The sequence below is a fragment of the Pecten maximus genome, chromosome 7 (assembly GCF_902652985.1).
Source record: "Pecten maximus chromosome 7, xPecMax1.1, whole genome shotgun sequence".
Classification (NCBI taxonomy): domain Eukaryota; kingdom Metazoa; phylum Mollusca; class Bivalvia; order Pectinida; family Pectinidae; genus Pecten; species Pecten maximus.
In genome coordinates this window covers 34978033-35002941 of record NC_047021.1, presented here as the reverse complement: position 1 = coordinate 35002941, position 24909 = coordinate 34978033, and the positions used below count along the sequence as shown (strand labels likewise).

General features: G+C 36.0%; 2 protein-coding genes across 3 annotated transcripts in view; one reads left to right on the top strand and one right to left on the bottom strand.

The window, feature by feature from the left end:
• LOC117330682 (NADH dehydrogenase [ubiquinone] 1 alpha subcomplex subunit 12-like) overlaps positions 1–24909 on the bottom strand; it is a 43972-nt gene that overhangs the window by 4281 nt on the left and 14782 nt on the right. Inside the window, exons 1-2 of one of the 2 annotated variants that reach the window (XM_033889125.1) lie at positions 1685–1806; positions 1357–1494 (exon numbers count right to left, since the gene is read on the bottom strand). In XM_033889125.1, coding sequence (XP_033745016.1) covers positions 1357–1442 — 86 coding nt within the window. In that variant the 5' untranslated portion in view covers positions 1443–1494; positions 1685–1806. Of the gene's footprint in view, positions 1–1356; positions 1495–1684; positions 1807–24909 lie in introns of those variants that run through there. The other variant, XM_033889124.1, reaches the window with a different exon arrangement.
• Positions 1687–24909, top strand: part of LOC117331182 (ankyrin repeat, SAM and basic leucine zipper domain-containing protein 1-like) — a 28107-nt gene continuing 4884 nt past the window's right edge. The window contains 12 exon segments of the mRNA XM_033889780.1: positions 1687–1824; positions 3694–3889; positions 4442–4515; positions 4517–4565; positions 5146–5260; positions 6658–6769; positions 7214–7348; positions 8067–8179; positions 8730–8859; positions 9706–9818; positions 20960–21077; positions 23847–23951. Coding sequence (XP_033745671.1) covers positions 1687–1824; positions 3694–3889; positions 4442–4515; positions 4517–4565; positions 5146–5260; positions 6658–6769; positions 7214–7348; positions 8067–8179; positions 8730–8859; positions 9706–9818; positions 20960–21077; positions 23847–23951 — 1398 coding nt within the window.

The window sequence follows — 24909 nt, the reverse complement described above, 5'->3', positions numbered from 1 at the left end:
GTGATGCTACCAGACAAATATCAGCGATATCCATTGCTCGGTTTCGGAGAAGAAGTCGTTTATATCAACATAGCTATATTGACCCCTTTTGGCCCCGCCCCTCAGGCCCCTGGGGGGTCAGTCCCACCATTTATACAATTTTGAGTCCCCACCCCAAAGGGATGCTTCTGACCAAATTTGGTCAAATTCTGATCTGTGGTTATGAAGAAGAAGTCAATTGTTGACGGACGGACGGACGGACGACGGACGCCACGGTATGGCATAAGCTCACCTTGGTCCTTCGGACCAGGTGAGCTAATAATAAGAAGGGCGTCCTTGTCTATATCATGTCATATATATCATATCATGTTTTAATTGTAAGCAGTGCATACATATATGGGGCGCCGTTTTACTATTTATTCCCATTTGGTGATATCACCTATTCAAATGAGTGATATCACCTATTCAAATAGGTGATATCACCTATTCGTTTCATTAAGTGATATCACCCATTCGAATAGGTGATATCACTTATTGAAACAAATAGGTGATATCACCAATTCTAATAAGTGATATCACTCATTCGAATAGGTGATATCACTTAATGAAACGAATAGGTGATATCACTTAATGAAACGAATAGGTGATATCACTTAATAATATTTTTAAGTGATATCACCTATGGATTGAATAGGTGATATCACCTATTCGAATGGGTGATATCACCAAATGGGAATAAATAGTAAAACGGCGGCCCATAGTGATATCACTCATTCGAATAGGTGATATCACTTATAAAATTTCATAAGTGATATCACCTATTCGTATAGGTGATATCACTGATTGAATAGGTGATATCACCTATTCGAATAGGTGATATCACCAAATGGGAATAAATAGTAAAACAGCGCCCCATATACATAGCGATATGGTCCAAAGAATAAATACTAAAAGGTAAGCAAGTAATTGATCGGAAATCTAGGTCACCGCCTGACAGTATTTATAAGGTCAAGGTACGATATATTTTTTTACAAATTAAGTATATGATTATAATACAATAATTTACTCGTCTATAACGCAACATTTTAATTAAAAACATCATAATCATGTCCACGAGTACCTGTTGGAGTAGTGTTGCAGGTCTTTTTCCTGTTACACTTTGATATATTCTGCATCACCTCATTTCTCAGGTACTTGTGGACAGTGAAATAATTTCTAAGGACACTGCGTGGATTGTTAATCTCAAAACTTTTTGTTGGCTGCTATAAAATTATTTTTAACGATTTTATGGGCCCTATTTACAGGTGCACTCAGTCTGTACTTACTTACTAAGTACACCTCTGGATATGAATAATCAAGTTGCATAGATTATCTTACCAGAATGAGTTCGTTATGGTTCCAATAATTCCTCCATTGCTCTTAACGATTCGCATTAAGTTCCCGACCTTGGTGACCAAAGACATCTTACCCAAAGATGGGATTCGGAGAGTGGAGAGTTTGTGTATCACCTACGGACTTCAAGGACATCTGTTGTTGATTGGATAATAATATAGAAAAATATATATAATTTTAAAAAGAAAATATCGAAATGATTAAATTAATATATGCAAGCTTATGAAAAATAAATTGCTGTGTATTACACTATGAGCTGAAAATTTAGTGCAAACGTAAAGCGTAAAAATAAATGCTGTTCTGCAGAAAATACCAATGGCGGCCCCCATAAATGTAATGCCCGGTGGGTTGGAAGATGATTTTGACGAAGACGGTGACGATTTATATCTTGATTATGGCTATGCAGTGAAGAAGAAGCCAGCATGGGATCCGATCGAAAGCTCCGGAGCATATGTAAGAGTATATTGCTGTTAGTAATTATAGACAGTAATTTAATCCACATAAAAACATCGGACCATCTTCATCAGTTTTTAATGTTGACATATATAATCTGACTTTGAAGTTTGACCGCTGACCATAGGCTAGTGGGTGTTGAGACTTAATCAGTAAGATCGGTCAGGGAGTTCGACAAGAGATATTTGATTGGATTTACATACACTGTAAGTCAATAATGTTGGTGGACATAACTGCTCGATGATAAAATAAGTCTGAACTTTAAAAAAAAAAACCTTTTAGGCCTAATTGGTCACCACTAAAGTTGACAACAAGTGGCACCAGTGCTGTGGTAAATCTCAAAAACTTATAATAGTACTTTGGTATTTAGAATTATTTAAATCTCTGTAAATATGAAGGAATATTTTGAATATGTGTGAATGATAGAGACCAGTTTCATTCAAAGATATAGATAATAGTTTTAAAAAGTCATTAAGTTGATATGAAGCGATATAGATCTACATCCGTTTCATCATTAAAAAAAATATATATAATTGCGCTATTAGTGAAGATAATGGTCAAATATGTATATGCAGATACATGTTGAAGAATTTCAACACCATTACATAAAATGTAGGTCACTCTTGAATTTTACCAGCATTTTTGGCTTCATTGGTTTTGTTTAGGCCTTATACCTCTTGAAAGCCAGATCAGGACTTATAAGTTACTAAAAACAAAGCAAGAATGATAAGTATTTAAAATCTCCGTTCTTATTCACTCAGTGTCATATCATGTAGTGTGATGTGAAAGCATAACATAATACCCTTCAGCATGAATCTTTTTTTGTGGTTGTACATGAAACTTGTGAAAAATATATCATTCTGGTGTAAGAATAGAACATACTGTATGGTATTTTCTACTCCAACAATGTTAGAGGATAACACAGGGAGAAACTTATGAAAGGCATTGTGTAACATCTGACTTCGTAAGGTAGATTCATAGTCTGTGCTCTGACTGTAACATTTTCAAGGTTTGGATTTTGATCACATCAAATAGCTAAATTACACAACATGTTTAACAATGCAATGTTATTACCTCTTTTTTACGGATCCATCATAAAGTCACATAAATAGCAATCAAAGACACAAAATCATGATTATTTACTTGCGCAGTGTCAAATAGGGTTGGTTTGCTGAATGTCGGTCGGTCATCACTAATAAATAGTCAGAGATCTAGACCTTTAGCTAGCTAAAGAACTTGCAATATCTGTCATTATCATTGTATAAAGTTTAACTATGAAAATATGACTGCGTGAAGAAAGTAGGGAAAAGGTTGCATGATGCTGAATGTCATTTTCTAATGTCATCATGCATGAAATTGCAGGGACTGATCATGAACACCTTATGTATCTATAGTGTCTATATGTCTATGTGTGTCTATGTGGCGGGGCCACGGTGGCCGAGTGGTTAATGTGTCCCGACACTTTAACACTAGCCCTCCACCTCTGGGTTGCGAGTTCGAAACCTACGTGAGACAGTTGCCTGGTACTGACCGTAGGCCGGTGGTTTTTCTCCGGGTACTCCGGCTTTCCTCCACCTCCAAACCTGGCACGTCCTTAAATGACCCTGGCTGTTAATAGGATGTTAAACAAAAACAAACAAGTGTCTATGTGGCTAAATTTTATGTTTATAGCTCCATTTTTTATCTATATGCAAGATGGGGCAGGGGTTTACAGGGTACATGTCTCACAAATGTATAGGCTCAAAGTTAAGATATCATGACTATTATTTGATAAAAAAAACCTACACGGTATATTATAAAATATACATATCAAACTACAGTATATCTATCGTACATGTATTTATTGAATTTCATGATTTTTTTTAATAGAAGGAGAATAGAAATGCTGGAGGATTTGGAGGGTTTGGACAAATTCCTTCAAAACCAAAAGATACAGTAGAAAAGAGTAAAAGAGATTTGAAGGCAACTACTGATAAAGGCCACAAAAACTCTATAGGAATGGACGACTTACGCACAGCTGCTTTGAGGGATAATGTAGAGATGATAAAATCTCTAACAGAGCAAGGTAATAGTCATAACTAAAGGAATGAAACTTAGGAGTAGTCATGATTTTATTTTCAGTTCACTTTTGATTTATTTTTCAATAAATGTCAATCTGACACATATTACTCAAGGGAGGTAATTCAGTCAAATTGGAGAAAATAAAATTTCCGAGTCTCTGGCTGACATTCTGGAACCACACCTTTGTGGCTTCATCTCAAATAAGATTCATTACAGAATGTTGTCCCTCGAGTTAGATGAATCGATCTTGAATAGGCTACATAGGTAACAGATTATATCAATATTGAGCATAATGTCATATGGTTATAGGAAAGATTAATGAAAATAACTAGCAACCTCTCACTGTCGGAGTAGAAATCTTATCACTATAAGCTAAAGGGAAACTCCCACCAGCCTTAGCTAGCAGGTAGCCTTATAGTTTCTCACTTTAACACTAATCCCTCAACAGCCATTCACAAAGTTTTGACAACTCAATATTGTCCATTGTAATCCATATTTTGTCTTATGTGTGTATGGGTCTACACATGTTTAATGAGCTTTGTTGGGTTGTTTCAAGGGTTAAACGTTGATGCAGAACTCCGAGCAGGATGGACGGCACTCATGTATGCTGCCAATATGGCAAACTTACAATGTTGTGGAATATCTTCTGGACAGTGGAGCAAACCCAAACAGTCATGCAGGTAATTATGTACTGGTAATTCACAACAACAAAAAAACAAAATACAAAAGCAACATATGGCAACATGAATTTGCTGTGTAACACTAGGGGGTCAAAACTGGAAAACTGAATTTTGTTTCAATGTTAGCTTCATAGATATTTTACAAAAATGTCATGCTATTTGATAAACAATCTAGGGGCTTAACGTTCAGTATGTACAGGTATTTAACATCTGCCTTGGTTAAGTCCAGTTCAGACTGTATTCATAGGGCTAAAACTTCTGATGCATGTATGATGTTTTGTTTGAAGTTTCCTGAATGTTGCTATACTTTCTGTCTTAAATTCTAATTTCTCATTTATCTGTAGATCCAGAGAATTTTTATAATGCAAAAAGGTTCAGCGCTTTATAGAATAACATCATAGACAAAATGGTTAAAATAAGGAAAAACTTTTCTCTTTTCTGCGAATTTTTCTTTAGCCTGCGGCAAGTAAATGTTTATGTGTGTAATAAGATTTGTGTTACTTATATTAGAATGTCTTATGACATCTTGTTTCCTGTCAGTCAGCTGAGTTAAGGTAAATTGGATATTTTTTGTTAATAGACCTCTATTCTGTGTTGATGGCCTGCTGTGCTTCCACGTCTAGATTTACTGAACGCCTTGAAAAGTGTGTGGCAAAACTTCTGGACAAAGGAGCTGATGTCAATGCTCATGACAGGTACTGATCACACTGCTAACTCGTTGGACCAAGTGTTTTTTATTAAAACAAATTTTTTCAAAGATTTGATTTTACGGTTATATTAAATGTTTTAAGAAATTTTGTTTCTATAAAAAAAAAACATTGACTCTTGAGATTTTTGTCCTACTGGATGCTCTGCAGGGCTCTTTCTGACAGCTTTTTTGGGCCGTTAATGGGCCCTGTTCCCAACTGAAATTATTTCATATTTAAGCCAAATTCTCAAAGTTTGCTTTTTACTCCCGAAAATCGTTTCCAATATTCTTCCAAAAATGAGACAAAAAGGCCCAATCCCAAACCAGTGATAAAAAGCCCTGCCCTGTTACCTAGCTAATTTTGTTGACACTTTCATTGTATGATTGCATATTATGGAAATCTCTCGCGAGTCGCTGCAATATGTATTAATTAAGGCTGAGGTTTCTACACACCCCGCATATTTGTTAAACTAAGTTTTTAAAATACTTTTCCTGTAACATATACATGATACCTGTTATTAGTCCCCTGCCGTTTGAAAAACGGGGGGACTTTAGGTTTACCCTCCGTCCGTCCGTCTGTCTGTCACGCAACAGTTGTCCGGACAACTCCTTCTAAAGTACTACTCCGATTTTAACGAAACTTGGTATACATGATCAGTATAACATGTAGTTGTGCATCCCACATTTTTTTTTCCGAAAAACCATTTTTCAAAATGGCCGCCGGCTTCTCATTGGTTGAGGCTTGTCCGGACAACTCCTCCTAAAGTACTACTCCGATTTTAATGAAACTTTGTAAACATTATCAGTATAACATGTAGTTGTGCATCCTTTATTTTTTTTTTTTTTAATATTTTTCAAAATGGCTGCCGGCTTCTCATTGGTTGAGGCTTGTCCGGACAACTCCTCCTAAAGTACTACTCCGATTTTAACGAAACTTGGTATACATTATCAGAATAACATGCAGTTGTGCATCCCACATTTTTTTTTCCGAAAAAAACATTTTTCAAAATGGCCGCCGGCTCCTCATTGGTTGAGGCTTGTCCGGACAACTCCTCCTAAAGTACTACTCCGATTTTAACGAAACTTGGTATACATTATCAGTATAAGATGTAGTTGTGCATCCTTTATTTATTTTTAAAAAAAAAAACATTTTTCAAAATGGCTGCCGGCTCCTCATTGGTTGAGGCTTGTCTGGACAACTCCTCCTAAAGTACTACTCCGATTTTAACGAAACTTGGTATACATGATCAGTATAACAGTTAAAAAAATGGGAAATGAACAGGTGCACTCCTAGGTCAGGCAGGGGACTTTGTATTGCTGTTGCAATACTATCCATCCTTGTTTATAATGATTATCAACATGCAAAAAGGGAAACTTTCTTTAAAATTCTGTTTCCCTTTGTAGGTACCATTTGTCTCCCCTTATGTATGCAGTGAGGGAAGGTCGTGTTGGTGTTGCTAAGCAACTGGTAGATGCTGGAGCTAACATAGATAAACAAGACACACGGGGATGGACGGTATGATTATGACCAGTGCATTGTTATATTTTTATATCAGCTGATGTTTTTATTTATGATAAATGTCATGATCAGTACATTTATATTTCCCTCTTATTTTGAATAAAACAAATTTCAAACAAAGTATATGTACAATAGAGATTCCAGCATGCAAATGCTATAGGTAATTGTGAAGTAATTTTGTACCACTTTTTTCATAGTGTTAGAATTTCAGACATACTGTTAGACCAACAAATAAAATAATTCATTTTCAAGATTAGAAATAATAATTCAGATATCACATTTGTATTGTGTGGACAAACTTATTCTTGCTTACACACTAATTCTATATACATTCTTAAGTGTATTTTAGAAAGTAGTATGATAAGCTTTCTGTGTTAATCTAAATGTATGTGACACACACTGACAAACACAGAACTGATGACTTGTTTGTCTCCATCACAGTCTTTGACCTGGGCAATCAGCAAAAACAAGGAAGAGTCGGTAAAGTTCCTACTGGACAACAAGGCTGACCCGAGGAAGAAACACTGTGATAATTCAACTGCTGTGGATATGGCTAAGTTACAAGAAAACTCAAAGGTAAATACAGATCTGGCTGAGTTACAGGATAACTCAAAGGTATGTACAGGTCTGGTCGAGTTACAGGAAAACTCAAAGGTATGTACAGGTCTGGTCGAGTTACAGGAAAACTCAAAGGTATATACAGGTCTGGTCGAGTTACAGGAAAACTCAAAGGTATGTACAGGTCGGCTGAGTTACAGGATAACTCAAAGGTATGTACAGGTCTGGCTGAGTTACAGGAAAACTCAAAGGTATGTACAGGTCGGCTGAGTTACAGGAAAACTCAAAGGTATGTACAGGTCAGCTGAGTTACAGGAAAACTCAAAGGTATATACAGGTCTGGTCGAGTTACAGGAAAACTCAAAGGTATGTACAGGTCTGGTCGAGTTACAGGAAAACTCAAAGGTATGTACAGGTCTGGTCGAGTTACAGGAAAACTCAAAGGTATGTACAGGTCGGCTGAGTTACAGGAAAACTCAAAGGTATATACAGATTTGGCTGAGTTACAGGATAACTCAAAGGTATGTACAGGTCAGCTGAGTTACAGGAAAACTCAAAGGTATATACAGGTCTTGCTGAGTTACAGGAAAACTCAAAAGTATTTAAACAGGCAATATTTAAAAAAAAAAAGAGCCTTGAGAGTGTTTTTCTAAAATGAACTGAGAATGCCAAACTTAATGTAGAAATTTCAACATCACCATCTTTTGTGTTTAAAAGCTATTTATCTTTACTACAGATACAAGCACTGTTAGGCCAAGGTTCAGTCCAGTCACTTGTAGCCCCAGTGGATAACTGCCTACCCCAGTCCCGGGTACAGCAGGCCGTACCTTCATGGGCATCCCTGATACTTTAATCCAGGACACAGAGGTACCTGTGGCTGACGAAGGGTGAGTGAATCTCTGTACTTATAATTCATTAAACAATAGTCCAAAAACAATTCTAACTATTGCTGTTTTTAGCCCACCATCAAAAAATAGTGGGCTACTCAAATTTCCCTATGAATATAGCCCATCATTTGTCGTCTGTAAACAATATTTGTTATCACTATTTTTTTCACCCACTATCATCATCAAATGGTGGGCTACTCAAAGCATCCTGTGTCTATGGTCCATCATCCATTGTCTGTCCATCCTTGAAAACAATTATTGTCAATAGCATCAATCACTTTTTTAAATAAATATCAACAGAATGGATAATAAAGAAAAAAGAAAGAAAAAAAAAGAAAAGAGTTAAAACTTACAAAGAATCAATAAATTACACTCCTACCTACAATAGTGGACACCAAGATTCCTCATGGATCGCTTAAATATATGTCTTTTAAAATGATGAACTAAGGGTACATGTAACTATGTTCCATATCCTATCTTATTTGTATCGTTGAATATTTTTGTTTGACTAGGTACACTAAGTGTGGGGAGTTGGAGTTGTTTCTCGGCGGCCTGGACCTCACTAACTTTATATCACTTTTTCGCGGACAGCAAGTGGACTTCGCCACATTTCTGCGGATGTCTGATGATGACCTGATAAAGGTATTTGAAGAAAATATAACTGTATTAGCTCACCTAAGGTACTTTTGTGTAATAGGTTGAAACAATTCAACAAAATAGACAAATGCAGACAAAGATCAGGACCGAGGCTTGCCCTTGGAATTTTGAGTATACACAGATAAATTGGTCCAGGCATGCTTAATATAAAAACTATATGGCTGACTATCAATTTTTTTTTTTTTACAATTAAATAAGCAATTGGTACAAATACATAAAGATATGAACACATTTATTGTTGATTGTTTAAATTTATGAAATTTAACTCTGAAACTTAATTTTGAGAAAAGTATGAAATTTAACTCTGAAACTTAATTTTAAGAAAAGTATGAAATTTAACTCTGAAATTTAATTTTAAGAAAAGTATGAAATTTAACTCTGAAACTTAATTTTGAGAAAAGTATGAAATTTAACTCTGAAACTTAATTTTGAGAAAAGTAGAAAGGGGGTCTTAATCACAACATACTCAAGCTTTACCTGTGAGGTTTTTTTTCTGAGGAGCTTGTTTGTCAACTAGTGTTGCCTCGGTTACAGAGGTTTCATCAGACCTAGTTGTGATTAAGTCCCCCTTCTTACTTATATTGTATATCTACTTCCTTGATCCTCTTGTTATCCATACTTATAATTACAGAGAAGTGCCCCACTTACTGGACATGTAAACGTGGATATTTACATGAGGGGGAAATTTACAATAATTATGCATTTACCATATACAGATTAAAATTTCATCCATGGCTGTCTTTAAATCATATCATATTTCTGTTAACAAAAATTATTCCGTTTTACATTTTTGTAGAATAAATGAAATTTATGTACTTTTATGTATTTCAGATGGGTATTCATCAGATAGGTGTAAGAAAGAAGATACTGGATGGAATACATGGAGTGCATAAAAAAGAATGGGAAAATACAAGTATTCCTTCAGTACAGGCCAAACACATCAGGTTAGTCTATATATTGTGAGAGGTGTTTTGTTGATTGTCTCATCTAGTTCTGTGGTTTTCTAACATTAGTACTCAAACAGCATCAATGTTTCTTCAGTTTATTTTTATTTGCTTACTTTTTTAAAAATCTCCTATAAAGGGATAACAAACAAAATGACACAAATACAATTATGAGTTATCTCCCTTGATGCAATACATCTCCAGACACTCATTGTAAGGGATGTCTCTAATTTGTACTCCTTCCTAGAGATGTCTTTAAAATTTCATGTGAATTCTTCAAACTCTCTTCTCCATATTGCATCCAGGGCTCCACGTAAGGGGCGTACAAGCCTAATTTACGTCTTAGAATTAGAAAATATTTCCTTAGAAAAAATGACATACACACAACTGTTGGGGTTGAAAGAGACTGTGGGGTTATGTTACCCCGACAGGACACTGACTAATGTCAGTGAGACGAAACCTAACAGTAGGCGGAGTCAGGTTGTCCTAAATTTGATCAGGACATTGTGAAACATATTCTTTACGTTTGTAAGGATAGGTTTATGAAAGGTTATCGAACACAACTAATAAAGTTATTGCTAGCGATGTTTTGATTACAGCTCTATGACCTGGTACTAAATATCAATGTGTAGCCGAATTGACTGTTCATTTACAGCTTACTCTGCCGCTCAATAGAGTAACCAAGTCAACTACTTTGGAAGTGAAGCCACTTTGCTTGTTCACTACAACTACAAGTTGCGCTTACCTGTCAACACTTATCACCTTAGTGTACACTTAGTGTATACTGGTCATTCAAGTCTGAAGACGATAACAGAGCTGTTAGCCAAACGTCACTAGCAATAACTTTATTGGTTGGGTTAGATGACCTTTTATATAGCTAATTGGTCAGGACATTTCTAATCACTTTCAATTATAAGGGTATTACTCACATGGTTCTTTGTGGACATTTGTGAAGTGTAACTTTGTATTAAAGGGTTACAATTTGTGTTTTAGCTGTAACCATGGAAATATGGTTGTAGTAAGGTCCACATCTTTGAGGCATGAGTATAGAAGATATTAGAATTTGATAAATTTTCACTTCAACATAATCTGAAAGAAACCTTATATAATTAATGCTCAAGTCATTACATATACAGAGCAACCCGCTTATTTGCATAGCCCTTTTTCCATGACAAAATATGCAAATAACCGGAGTATTCGTATAGGCAGAGTTGGGTTTTGGCCCCTCTTATACACATGTAGATCGTCAGGTAGGTACTCAAAATGGGCGCTGTATGATTGTTTACGTTATTTGCATTAAAAATATATTTTAAAAAAATCATTATTTAAAATATAAGAGTAAATACGAAATACATTGGTTGTTATTCTTTGTAAATGTACAAATAAAAATATTTGCATACACTTCATTGTTTTCTACTTGTCACTCTGGGTCAGATATCGGTCATACACGCGTGGGTTGGCACTACGATGTACAATGTCATTGTTTCAATTAAAATTCATTATCGTCTCGAGATGCTTTGTGTTCCTGCTATGAGTATATTAGTTGTTTGATCATAGATGATGAACTGCTGAAGCAATAGACTCTTAAATGACCGTGACATGTGTATTGTTGTTTGGATTTGTTTTGGAAAATGGCGCACACACACAAAGAGTTGTCGTTCATTACACATATGCCCCCACAATGCAACGCGCCTAGTAAACAATCCTGGCGATCGCAACTTGCCTCAGCGAGTGTTCAAGTGCACAGAACACAGGTTTGGATCGATGCTATAATAAATAAACAAATCTCATCAAAAGATGAGGCATATAAATATTTTATTCAGTAATTCTTCTGCACAATGCTACTGATATGATCTGGATAATAACTAAATGTCGATATCGATGCATCGAACGTAAACTGTAATGACGAAGTGTGAACCAATGATTAGATAACGTTGTACATCGTGCCAAATCAATATGTAAGTTAAAACACATTTCATAAAACTTTTATTACGGGAAAATCACAAAAATACCCTAAAATCAGTTAAAATTTTTCGATTTTTTGGAATTTTTATATGCATATAAGTGGGAGTCGGGTGTTTTAGTCGATGCAAATACACGGGATTAAAATACAAAGATAAAGAAGAAAAAAATCGGGACCTGAGAATTTTATGCAAATAAGCGGGATATTCAAATAAGCGTTATGCAAATAAGTGGGCTCCTCTGTATATATAGAGAATACATGGTCAGTGTCTTAAAATATAAGATGTATTTTGGCAAGGGTAAAGAAAGACAAAAGTGGCGAGCCTTGGTGAGCCACTTTTGTCTTTCTGTCCCGAGCCAAAAATACAGCTTATATTTTAAGACACTGACCATGTATTCTATTTATCCTGCAACAGTCATAAAATAACCATCAAAAGTAATCATTTTGAAGTGAAACGGTGTCAAAAATGATAGAAATATGTTCGTCTTTTAAACGTAGTTTCACTCCGTCACTGCCGTATGTACAGCAAAAATATATATGGTGGGTGTATTTCGACAATGCGGTGGCAGTTGCAGGATAAATATATATACATTATATATATATATATATGGTGTTGTTTTCTTGTATTTTTTATCTGAATTGGATTGACCTAGACATTGAAGGTTGCAGGTGTCAAATATGTTAAAAACTTTAAAATACTTCCTGAGTTGCTGAGATCAGGGTCTAAAATTTGTCAAAATGAAGACCTTTCACAATCAAAAATTTATCTCCATCACATTTTGATATCTGTGATGTTAGGTTTATGGAAAATATGTTATGTATGTCCTTAATAACAAAATCGGTGAAAGCAATGTATTACATTTCTGATGTAAAACATGAATTACCTTGATAGATTGTTTCTTTAAACAATATGAGGTACCTGATCTGTCCCATTTTGGCATATTGTCAACTGCTGGAATTTACAAATTATTTGTGCACCAAGAGTGTAAAATAATGGGTCAAATGGGAAAGATATGTCACTGTATTTCATGTCTGTGTATAAAAAGTAACAGATTTATAGATTTTAGGAACCTTGATGATTACATTGGGGGGAAAAAATCAACATGCACAATTATGAATGACAGTTAGAAATATGTTGACAGTATTACACAGTAACATTCATCCTAACAGAAATGAACAGTTATCTTTCTTACATCAGAGTCCGGAAACATGGGAATCAATGGTGTTTGAAAAATGAAGTTGTTGAGATAAAACCCATTTCTTGTAGAATTTTATTGCTATGCATGAAGTTGATAGTATACGGTTAACCTTCAGTCAGGTGGAATTAAATTAGATAAATACTGTTGAATTATGTAAAAATTATGCTTCAGAAAATAGAGTTTGGCAGGGCAGGCCTCTGAGTAGTTTTTAAAAATTCTTTAAAAACTTTTTATCTTTTAGCTTGTGTTTTTGAAATGATTATATTTTTACCAAGTTCTTTAAAAAAAATTGTTTTCAGAACTTCATAAAAAATCTTCTAAACAATTATTGAGATTATGTTGAAGTGTTTGAAAAACTGTTAAGAAGGAGTTTAGAACAAAATTTCTGGTACTGAAAGTACATGCGGGTATACATGCTATAGTCTGTGTACCTGTCAAATGTTTCATAAAGCTTGAGCTTGAATATTCGTTTATAAGCTCACCTGATTCAGTGGACCAGTGAGGTTTTTTCATGGCATAGCATGTCGTCTGCCTGCCAACTTTTCCTAAAAATTGCTATAAGTCATGAATGACTGAATGGAAATTGACCTAATTTTATCAGAAGCATGGGGGGAAAGAAGCAATTATTTTCTTTAAAAACCTTGTTCCATACAAGGAATGACATGATTTAGTCAAAATTTATCTGAAGCATTCTTGGGTTGAGGATGGAACCAGTTTTTAGGTCATCTGACACGAAGGGTCTATAATCGTGTGTAAACTTTTCATTTCTTCTCAATACCCAGAAGTCCCAGGGTACTGATATTGGGCCTGTAGTATGCTTGGATAAAGCCCTACCAAGCTTGTTCAAATGGATGACCTTAACTAACTTTCAAGGTCACAGACGTCAAATAGGCTTTTCAAACAACTTCTTCTCAATAACCAAGACTCCCAGGGAGTTGATATTAGGTCTGTAGCATGCTGGGGTGAAGGGCTACAAAGCTTGTTGAAATAAATGACCTTGACTTACATTCAATGTCAGAGATCAAATAGGCTAAAATTCTTAAACAACATCTTCTCAGTAACCAAGAGTCCGTAGGAGTTGATATTAGGCCTGTAGCATGCTGGGGTGAAGGGCTACGAAGCTTGTTGAAATAAATGACCTTGAAATGTTACAGAGGTCAAATAGGCTAAAATTCTTAAAACAACTTCTTCTGAATATCCAAGAGGCCCAGAGACTAATATTGGGCCTGTAGCCTGCTGGGGTAAAGGGCTACCAAATTTGTTCAAATGAATGACCTTGACCTTCACTCAAGGTCACATGGGTCAAATAGGCTAAAATTTTTAAACAACTTCTTCTCAATAACCAAGGGGTCCAAGGACTTTATATTAGGCCTGTAGCATGCTGGGGTGAAGGGCTACCAAGTTTGTTAAAATGAATGACCTTCACCTAAAATGAATGACTTTCACCTACATTCAAGGTCACAGAGGTTGAATATACTGAAATGTTTAAATTACTTCTTCTCGATAAACAAGAGTGCCAGAGAGTTGATATTAGACCTGTAGCTTGCTGGAGTGACGGGCTACCAAGTTTGTTCAAGTGAATAACCTTAACCTCCTTTTAAGATTACAGGAATTAAGTCTTCAAACAACTTCTCAACCAAAAACTCCATGCCAATCAGCAATTGAATAGGGCCTTTTCTATTTGATATTCAGTGAAGTACACAATCACCAATAGTTTAGTCAAATGACCGTTAAGGCCCATGGGCTTCTTGTTAATCAATGGTGTCTGATTCCCCTGGGAATAGAGGAGCAGGGCCCAATAGGGATATAAGAGGTTAAGCCTTGAAAAAACCCTCTGTAGGACCTGATAGATTTTTATCACATTTGACCTGGAACTTTATCAGGTGAAGGAAGCTCAATGTTGTATATTTAAAAAAAATCATTCTTCTGTATGGATAAAGGGTTTTGATCAAATTTTGTTTGCATCATCCTTTGTCACCATGAACTAAATATTACATAAATCTTTTCCCCTCCCTCTTGGGCAACATGAACTGAATATTGTATATGATATAAAATGTTTATCCCCAACCCCCACTCCCACAGCCATAGAACTAGGTCCAAAGAAGGAATTTGGTTATAAAAGCTAAATGGTTTTCAACTTATTTTGCTTATAATCATCTTTGGAAGCAGAAATTTGGTTATTAAAGCTAAACAGTTTATACCTTATTTTGCTTTTAATCATCTTATGAACCAGAAAGGTAAATGTAGTTAAAGGAAACTGTTGATCGTTGTGCATGATACAGTCAAACCTGCTCTAACGACCCCCTGTATATAACGACTGCCTGTCTATAACGACCGGTTTTAAGATTCCCCGTGATATTTTAATATATAACGACCCTCTGTATAGCGACTACCTGTCTAATGTGACTAACAACCGGTGATTTCGGAACGGCGGTCGCTAATTTGTTTTCTATAGCGACCGATTTCTGTCAGCCATCTTCTGCTCTCGGCAGTCATCCCTCATAAAATGTATACTGAGTGGCAGATACCAAATCGACAAAACATTTGTAATATATGATTTAATGATAGCATTTTGCCATGATTGCTTAAATTACCAGTGATGCAGGCCCTCTGGGCCTCTTGTATACTTACTTTTCCACAACAAGGTCAGTGACACTGCCATAAATCTCACCATAAATCTATTAATTTCACAAATAATCTGCAGACATGACAAAACTTGAGTCAGAAATTAAAGAATTAGAAAACATGACTTTTCAGAAATTCCTTAACAGAAGTGAAGGCAGCCAAAGTTTGGATTCCTCCATTTTCCTGAGTTATCTCCCTTTTATACCTTACACTTAGCAAATTACAAAAAAATAACGTCACCATGAATGTTACCCTTTATACAGTAATTAAATGTCAGGGGTCAATATAATGTTCCTTGTGTAAGACCTCCGTGACCTCAAACTTATCATACACAATAATTGGAATCCGAAGCTTTATAACCCAGCAAACGTGTGGAACGTGGATTAATGTACATACATTGTATTGAGCTTGTGGGGTTAGTTGGATGAAGACCAATTTCTTGTCATTAGAAAACAGACCATGCTAGATACTGCCGTCTAAACATCCCCATCACTTCACGATTGCTTGGCTACAGTGGTGACACCTGTTGGCGAGTTGTAATTAGGAAGTGACACTTTTATAGCGACCTGCACTTGAGATGTTGAGTGTAAGACCTATAACTTGAAGGTTTAGATTCAGAATTTCTCTCGGAAGTAATATCTCAAATGTGAAATGTGAATGTGTCTAGACTAAAAAGACAATATGATGGGAAAGTTTGCAAGTCTGACATGCACACAAAAATATGAAAAATTTGAAAGATAAGTTACTTGGTCTTTCTTCCTGACAATCATCAGAAAAGCAGAATGTGAATCAGGATATATAGGTCCTGTTATGTTCATTGTATTTCTGTCTTTATTTCTCAAATCTTTCTCATAGAGGTTTCCATTTTGAATTTTTTTATTGGTCCCCTATCGGTGAAACCAGGTGGACTATAGGTTTCCTCCCCCTCCGTCCATCTGTCTGTCTGTCCCTTTGTCAGTCCATCTGCTCAGTTTCTCAGTTTTTTTCAGCCTTTCTTCAAAGGATGTTGGTGAAAGTTGGTATATAATGTGTGTATGAGTAGCTATCAATGTCGAGTTTCAGGGTTTTAGGGTCAAGTCAAGGTCACTGTTACTATCTTTAGCAGGAGCCAGTAGGGGACATGTATTGTTTTAGCAATACCCAGCATACTTGTACATAGATAAATTTTCATTCTGTCTACAAAAACTATTTGTAAAGTTTAAAGACACATTGAGTTACAGAAGTGCTGTTACATGATGAATTTAACTAACCAGACTTGATCAGGTCGTGAGCACACAGCTTCGTTTCATTCAAATATACACAGACCTGTAGCATCTGCCTTCTCACATAGAATTAAACAAATCGTTTCTCTAACTTAAACACACACTTCAACACTTCATTTGATTTCAGAGTTATTCTCTTAACAAGACAAACAAATGTTCGGTGCATGTTTTGTACATGCTGAACATTTCTCATTTTCATCTACTGCTATGATACTCCTTTTTTCTACCACCGTTTGCAAAAGGAAACCTTATTATTCTGCAATCATATACCTGGTACAGTTAAACCTTGTTATATTGCAACCATTATACAGTAAAACTTTGACATACTGTCATCATTATACAGTAAAACCCTGTTATACTACCACTATTGTACAGTTAAAACTTGTTATACTGCCACCATTGTACAGTTAAACCTTGTTATACTGTCATCATTGTACAGTAAATCCCTTGATATACTGCCATCATTATACCGTAAAACATTGTTATACTGCCACCATTGTACAGTAAACCTTGTTATACTGCCACCATTGTACAGTAAACCTTGTTATACTGCCACCATTGTACAGTAAAACCTTGTCATACTGTCATCATTGTACAGTAAAACATTGTTATACTGCCACCATTGTACAGTAAACCTTGTTATACTGCCATCATTGTACAGTAAACCTTATTATACTGCCACCATTATACAGTAAAACCTTGTTATACTGCCACCATTATACAGAAAACCTTGTTATACTGCCACCATTGTGCAGTAAAACCTTGTTATACTGCCACCATTATAAAGTAAACCTTGTTATACTGCCACCATTGTACAGTAAAACCTTATTATACTGCCACCATTATACCATAAAACATTGTTATACTGCCACCATTATACAGTAAACCTTGTTATACTGCTACCATTATACAGTAAACCTTGTTATACTGCCACCATTATACCGTAAAACATTGTTATACTGCCACCATTATACAGTAAACCTTGTTATACTGCCACCATTGTGCAGCAAAACCTTGTTATACTGCCACCATTATACAGTAAACCTTGTTATACTGCCACCATTGTACAGTAAAACCTTGTTATACTGCCACCATTATACCGTAAAACATTGTTATACTGCCACCATTATACAGTAAACCTTGTTATACTGCCACCATTGTGCAGCAAAACCTTGTTATACTGCCACCATTATACAGTAAACCTTGTTATACTGCCACCATTGTACAGTAAAACCTTGTTATACTCCCACCATTATACCGTAAAACCTTGTTATACTGCCACCATTATACAGTAAACCTTGTTATACTGCCACCATTGTGCAGTAAAACCTTGTTATCCTGCCACCATTATACAGTAAACATTGTTATACTGCTACCATTATACAGTAAACCTTGTTATACTGCCATCATTAATCCTTAATGGTCCTTGTTATGTTTTTACTGTTTGTTCATAAAACTTTTTATTCTAATATTGTTTGATAGTAAATCCTTGTTATACTGTCATATCACCTTTTGTTAAGTGAACAAAAAATTGTTGAGAGATTGGAGAGAAATTTAATTGATATACAGTGCTTTTTGAAGTCTGAATGATACCCTATAACACAGCTGGTCCTTGATTCCAGCTGGCATTGACTGTTACGTTTGTAATGCCATGGTGTTATCAGGCTTGCTGCTTAGTCTTTCCTCAATTATACTAGAAAGGGGAGATACATTACAGCATTTGATTAGTGGTTAGGAAGTTAATGTTAGTTTAAAAGGAAGTTGGTGTGAGTTTAGGGATTTGATATGAATAAAAGGAGTTGGTGTGAATTTTGATAGTTCATTTGAATTAAGTGAGTTTGATGATGTAAGTTTAGGGAGTTGTGACATGAGTTTAGGAAGGTGACATTAATTTAGGGAGTTGTGACATGAGTTTAAGGAGGTAACATGAGTTTGGGGAGTTGTGACATGAGTTTAGGGAGTTGTGACATGAGTTTAGGGAGTTGTGACGTGAGTTTAGGGAGTTGTGACATGAGTTTAAGGAGGTAACATGAGTTTGGGGAGTTGTGACATGAGTTTAGGGAGTTGTGACATGAGTTTAGGGAGTTGTGACGTGAGTTTAGGGAGTTGTGACATGATTTTAGGGAGTTGTGACATGAGTTTAGGGAGTTGTGACGTGAGTTTAGGGAGTTGTGACATGAGTTTGGGGAGTTGTGACATGAGTTTAGGGAGTTGTGACGTGAGTTTGGGGAGTTGTGACGTGAGTTTAGGGAGTTGTGACATGAGTTTGGGGAGGTGACATGAGTTTGGGGAGTTGTGACGTGAGTTTAGGGAGTTGTGACGTGAGTTTGGGGAGTTGTGACATAAGTTTGGGGAGTTGTGACATGAGTTTAGGGAGTTGTGACCTGAGTTTAGGGAGTTGTGACGTGAGTTTAGGGAGGTGTGACGTGAGTTTGGGGAGTTGTGACATGAGTTTGGGGAGTTGTGACACGAGTTTGGGGAGTTGTGACATGAGTTTGGGGAGTTGTGACACGAGTTTAGGGAGTTGTGACGTGAGTTTAGGGAGTTGTGACATGAGTTTAGGGAGTTGTGACATGAGTTTAGGGAGTTGTGACAAGAGTTTAGGGAGTTGTGACGTGAGTTTAGGGAGTTGTGACGTGAGTTTAGGGAGTTGTGATGTGAGTTTAGGGAGTTGTGAGAAAGTTTAGGGAGTTGTGACATGAGTTTAGGGAGTTGTGACATGAGTTTAGAGAGTTGTGACGTGAGTTTGGGGAGTTGTGACATGAGTTTGGGGAGTTGTGACATGAGTTAAGGGAGTTGTGACATGAGTTTAGGGAGTTGTGACATGAGTTTAAGGAGGTAACATGAGTTTAGAGAGTTGTGACATGAGTTTGGGGAGTTGTGACATGAGTTAAGGGAGTTGTGACATGAGTTTAGGGAGTTGTGACATGAGTTTAAGGAGGTAACATGAGTTTGGGGAGTTGTGACATGAGTTTAGGGAGTTGTAACATGAGTTTAGGGAGTTGTGACGTGAGTTTAGGGAGTTGTGACGAGAGTTTGGGGAGTTGTGACATGAGTTTAGGGAGTTGTGACGAGAGTTTGGGGAGTTGTGACATGAGTTTAGGGAGTTGTGACGTGAGTTTGGGGAGTTGTGACGTGAGTTTAGGGAGTTGTGACATGAGTTTGGGGAGGTGACATGAGTTTGGGGAGTTGTGACGTGAGTTTAGGGAGTTGTGACGTGAGTTTGGGGAGTTGTGACATAAGTTTGGGGAGTTGTGACATGAGTTTAGGGAGTTGTGACATGAGTTTAGGGAGTTGTGGCGTGAGTTTGGGGAGTTGTGACATGAGTTTGGGGAGTTGTGATATGAGTTTAGGGAGTTGTGACGTGAGTTTAAGGAGTTGTGACGTGAGTTTAGGGAGTTGTGACATGAGTTTGGGGGGTTGTGACGTGAGTTTAGGGAGTTGTGACTTGAGTTTAGGGAGTTGTTACATGAGTTTGGGGAGTTGTTACTTGAGTTTAGGGAGTTGTGACGTGAGTTTAGGGAGTTGTAACATGAGTTTAGGGAGTTGTGACGTAAGTTTAGGGAGTTGTGATATGAGTTTAGGGAGTTGTGACGTGAGTTTAGGGAGTTGTGACATGAGTTTAGGGAGGTGACATGAGTTTAGGGAGTTGTGATATGAGTTTAGGGAGTTGTGACATGAGTTTGGGAAGTTGTGACATGAGTTTGGGGAGTTGTGACATGAGTTTAGGGAGGTGACATGAGTTTAGGGAGTTGTGACGTGAGTTTAGGGAGTTGTGACGTGAGTTTAGGGAGTTGTGACACGAGTTTAGGGAGTTGTGACGTGAGTTTAGGGAGTTGTGACACGAGTTTAGGGAGTTTTGACGTGAGTTTAGGGAGTTGTGACGTGACTTTAGGGAGTTGTGACATGAGTTTAGGGAGTTGTGACATGAGTTTAGGGAGTTGTGACGTGAGTTAAGGGATTTGTGACATTTGTTTAATTAGTTGATGTACGTGAATTTAAGAAGTTGTTGTGATTTGAACGGGTGCTTGTTTATGATTTGTCCATTGTTTATTTTTCATAATCATCACTGTTGTTTTGTTTTCTTTGTAGTTGTGCTGATTCTGTTGCCATGGTAGCCAACATTTGTAAACACATAAAGTACATTTCTTCCACGGTTGGTTTTATCAGAGAACAGATATCAACTCAACCACAGTTTTTAGAAATCCAGGTAAGTTTAAATTTCATACCTATGTAAATATGGAAATATTCATTCCAAATGTCTGACATATCTATCCCAGCAAGTTTGCTGCCCTGAAGAAGAGAAGCTTTTTGTTATTACTGTGAACATTGTTCGTTTATGATATGGATAACTAGATTGTAATGCATACATAGAGTAAACTACCCTTCCTGTGACAGTTTGTACTTCATGAGAAGCTGCAAAACAGACTGGTTTGTGCTGTCATGGTTGTGTCCTTGGGCAAGGCACTTTACCCTAATTGCTCTGGATGGAATGCGATGGCCTCCCATGTGTCATTCTGTGAGGTAGCCACCAGCTACTATAAGGAGATCCTGCCTCAAAATGACCCTGGCTGTTCATGAGGCAATTAACATTACAAACAAACAAGCAAAAAAGTATAGAACTTGCATGTAGTAAGAAGATGGTTTAACTAAAATCAGAATCAAGATGGTTTCTTTGCTAATACAACTGATATGTCTGTTGACGAAAAAGAAAAAAAAAAAGAAAAAAGAAAACCCTGGCTGTTAATAGGACGTTAAACAAAAACAAACAAAAAAACTGCAGTTTTTGCGGAAAATATTTATTTTTTTGACTTCCATGCTTCAAGCAATTTTGCAAGAACTTGAATTTTAAAAAGTTTAAACTTGCAAATTTATCTGTGTAGTTTATTGAAATTGTGTTTTTTCTAAAGATATTTTAATCAATAATGTGAAATTGAACGCAACTTTGCTTAAACAAATATTGTGTTGGAGTATTCTGATGGAACTTTAATTTAAAACTATCATAAATGTTATCACAAACTTGTCTAGACATTTAGGGCTTGAAAGACAATTAACTGAAGATAAACATAACGAGCAGAGTGAAAGGTGTAGAGTTAATTACAAAGTAATCACACACCTTCTCACATGACAGACAGCATTTAAAAATAAGAAATTGTTTCTAATGTGCCATAAAACAAATCAGTTCTTTTTTTAGCGTCATATAAACAAAAAGTCCAGTTGTTGTACAATATTGAAATATACAGAAAAGATTTTAATTTTCATGGAAGTCTGTTGTTTGAAAATTAGAAATTTTTTAAAATTAAAATAAGAATTGTAAACTTGTGTCATAGCCTCCACAAAAAGTGTCATAACTCCAAAAAAATTTCCACGTAGGTCTATGTTCACTAAAATATGAGGAAACTTATAACCTTGTGTCATAATTCCACAAAACGTATGTCCATTTTGCTTCAAAGTTTTGCTAAAACCATGAAAATTTGCACAATAGAAACAGACAAACTTAGCAGTATCAAGAATCAACAACCGAGGTATATGAAAAATCATTTTAAACATGATTTCATTGCTTAGGAATTCTTATATATTTAAATGTAAAATAGTATTAGATTGGTTTTCTATGATTAGTAATGCAAATGAACATGTAATAAAAAAAATCCATTTTATGTTGATAAATCGATATGCATGAAATTAAATGATATGTAGTCTGTAATTTTTTTTATTTTTTTTTGTTTTTGTTTTTTTTTCATGTTATGCATGTAATATAACACTGGACTATCAAATAACACAATTCCAAAGTTTGATGCCAAAAACATCCCCCTATTTCCTTCAGTATCCTAATGACCCTGATACCAACCAATCAATTATCTCCATTCCCCTTACTCCCAACCACTACTGTTAGCTCGGCTAATCTGCTCGGTGTAGACACCATTAGGTAAATTGAATATCAGAAAATTGTTCCTGTTTTGAGGGAATGGTTGTATAATGGCACCACTTGGGCTTCTGTGTTTGAGATAATAACTCAAAAACAACCAGCTGCCTATAAAAACATTTTTAATTTGAAAATATTAAAATTTTTGCTTGTTAGGGTTGCTAATGATAAATATTGTGAATTTCTGTTGTAAACACTTGAGGTTTAGCCAACTGGGTTCATCATTAAAATACATTAACTTCTAAGGTAGGGTACAAAACATTATCAATTATATAATTAGTGGTATCTGACAGATGATTTGTCACTCTGATTATGTCAGAGGTATTGGACTGCGACACTGAAACACCTTTTTTTGGGATGTCATGGTGGTGCAGTTGTTGCAGCTTAAATATTGCTTAGCAGAGCATGTACAGTTAAAGTCTTCGATTGAGAGTTTGAGGCCCTGCCGGACAGGCGATGAGTAAAAAATTGTCTTCCTTCCTCATTTTGTTTCTGTGTTATATCAAGAATTATCAAACTTAGCGCTGCTAACAAAATATTCCTAAAATACTTGTTCTTAAAAGTTATGCTTCCTAAGAATTAATAATTAAATGAATAAATTGGGGGTGTGGTATGAAATTAATAAAATAATTTTTTTTTTTAATTTTTAATTTTTAATTTTTTTTTTATATATTATTTTTACAATCACAAGATATTTTACAGGTCTAGTACACACATACACAACATCTCACATATACATACACACCCACCCTCACACACCCATCCTCATGTATATATTTACATAGAATTCACATCTACACGTATAAAAGATACAAAACTATCAGTACATAAAAACATAAAATATAAAAACAATACCTGTCCTTAACAAAATCTCCCTGTTTTACTGATAAGTAACAGGATTTCTCCAAAAAATAAACGCAAGAAAACAGGTTATTTTTCTGTACTTTTGTAAACAAGTACAGCAAATTCATTGCGGAAAATAAAATATTTATTCTTACGAAAACAAGCCCTCCGGATGTCACACTAGGACTGATTTTTCGACATTTTGTTTTACAGGATGGTACAAGTCCTACACAGATCCTGAGTTATAGTCAGGACACAAGTAGAAATGTTACAGACTTGGAGAAGGAGTTACAACTCCTCAACAAACAACTACAAAAGGTAACCCTAGCTACTATCATGGGATTTCTCTGTTTTAAATTCCTCTATTTCAATAGGTAATATTAGCTACTATCGTTGAATTCTATTCTTCATTCATGTACTACTGCAAAAGTCATTATTTTCAAAGAGTTCTGTTTTTCACTATTTTTGAGAAAAATAATTAGATCCATTTTGCTTCAAACTTTAAAAAAAAAACCCAGGAAATTATAACTATTGAGAATTACTATCCTTACAGTGTCTCAATCTTGTTGTTTCTGTTTGTTTCAATTTCTATTGCTGGCTTAGTTAGCTTCAAGTGTAGCTAGTACATGCTATATTTTCTTGAGAGTAATAAGGAAGATTGATGACTATTTTAAAACAGTATTGTCTCAAATTAGGGAGGTGTTCTTACAGCATAATTATTGACAAATTCCTGATATATCGCTGTTGGTTTTTGCCTATGCAAACTAATACCTGAAAAGTTAATGGTTAGCAAGTATTGGTTTGGTTTATTTTGTTTAACGTCCTATTAACATCTAAGGTCATTTAAGGACGGCCTCCCGTGCGTGCGACACGTATGAGTGTGGTGGGTGCGTATGTGTGTTTTGGGAGGCTGCGGTATGTTCGTGTTAAGTCTCCTTGTGATAGGCCGGAACTTTTGCCGATTTAAAGTGCTACCTCACTGAAGCATACTGCCGAAGACACCCAGCAGCACACCCCACCCGGTCACATTATACTGACAACGGGCCAACCAGTCGTCCCACTCCAAATATGCTGAGCGATAAGCAAGGAGTAGCAACTACCATTTTTAAAGACCCTGGTATGTCTCGGCTAGGGGACAGAACCCAAAACCTTCCTCACAGCGGCGAACGCTCAACTAAAGGCCAAAAGTGGGGCATTGTCAAGGGAGACATTAGGAAGAAGAAAGTTATCAAAAAAGAAGAGAAAAGATAAGATCCCAAGTTTAGTCGCCTCTTAC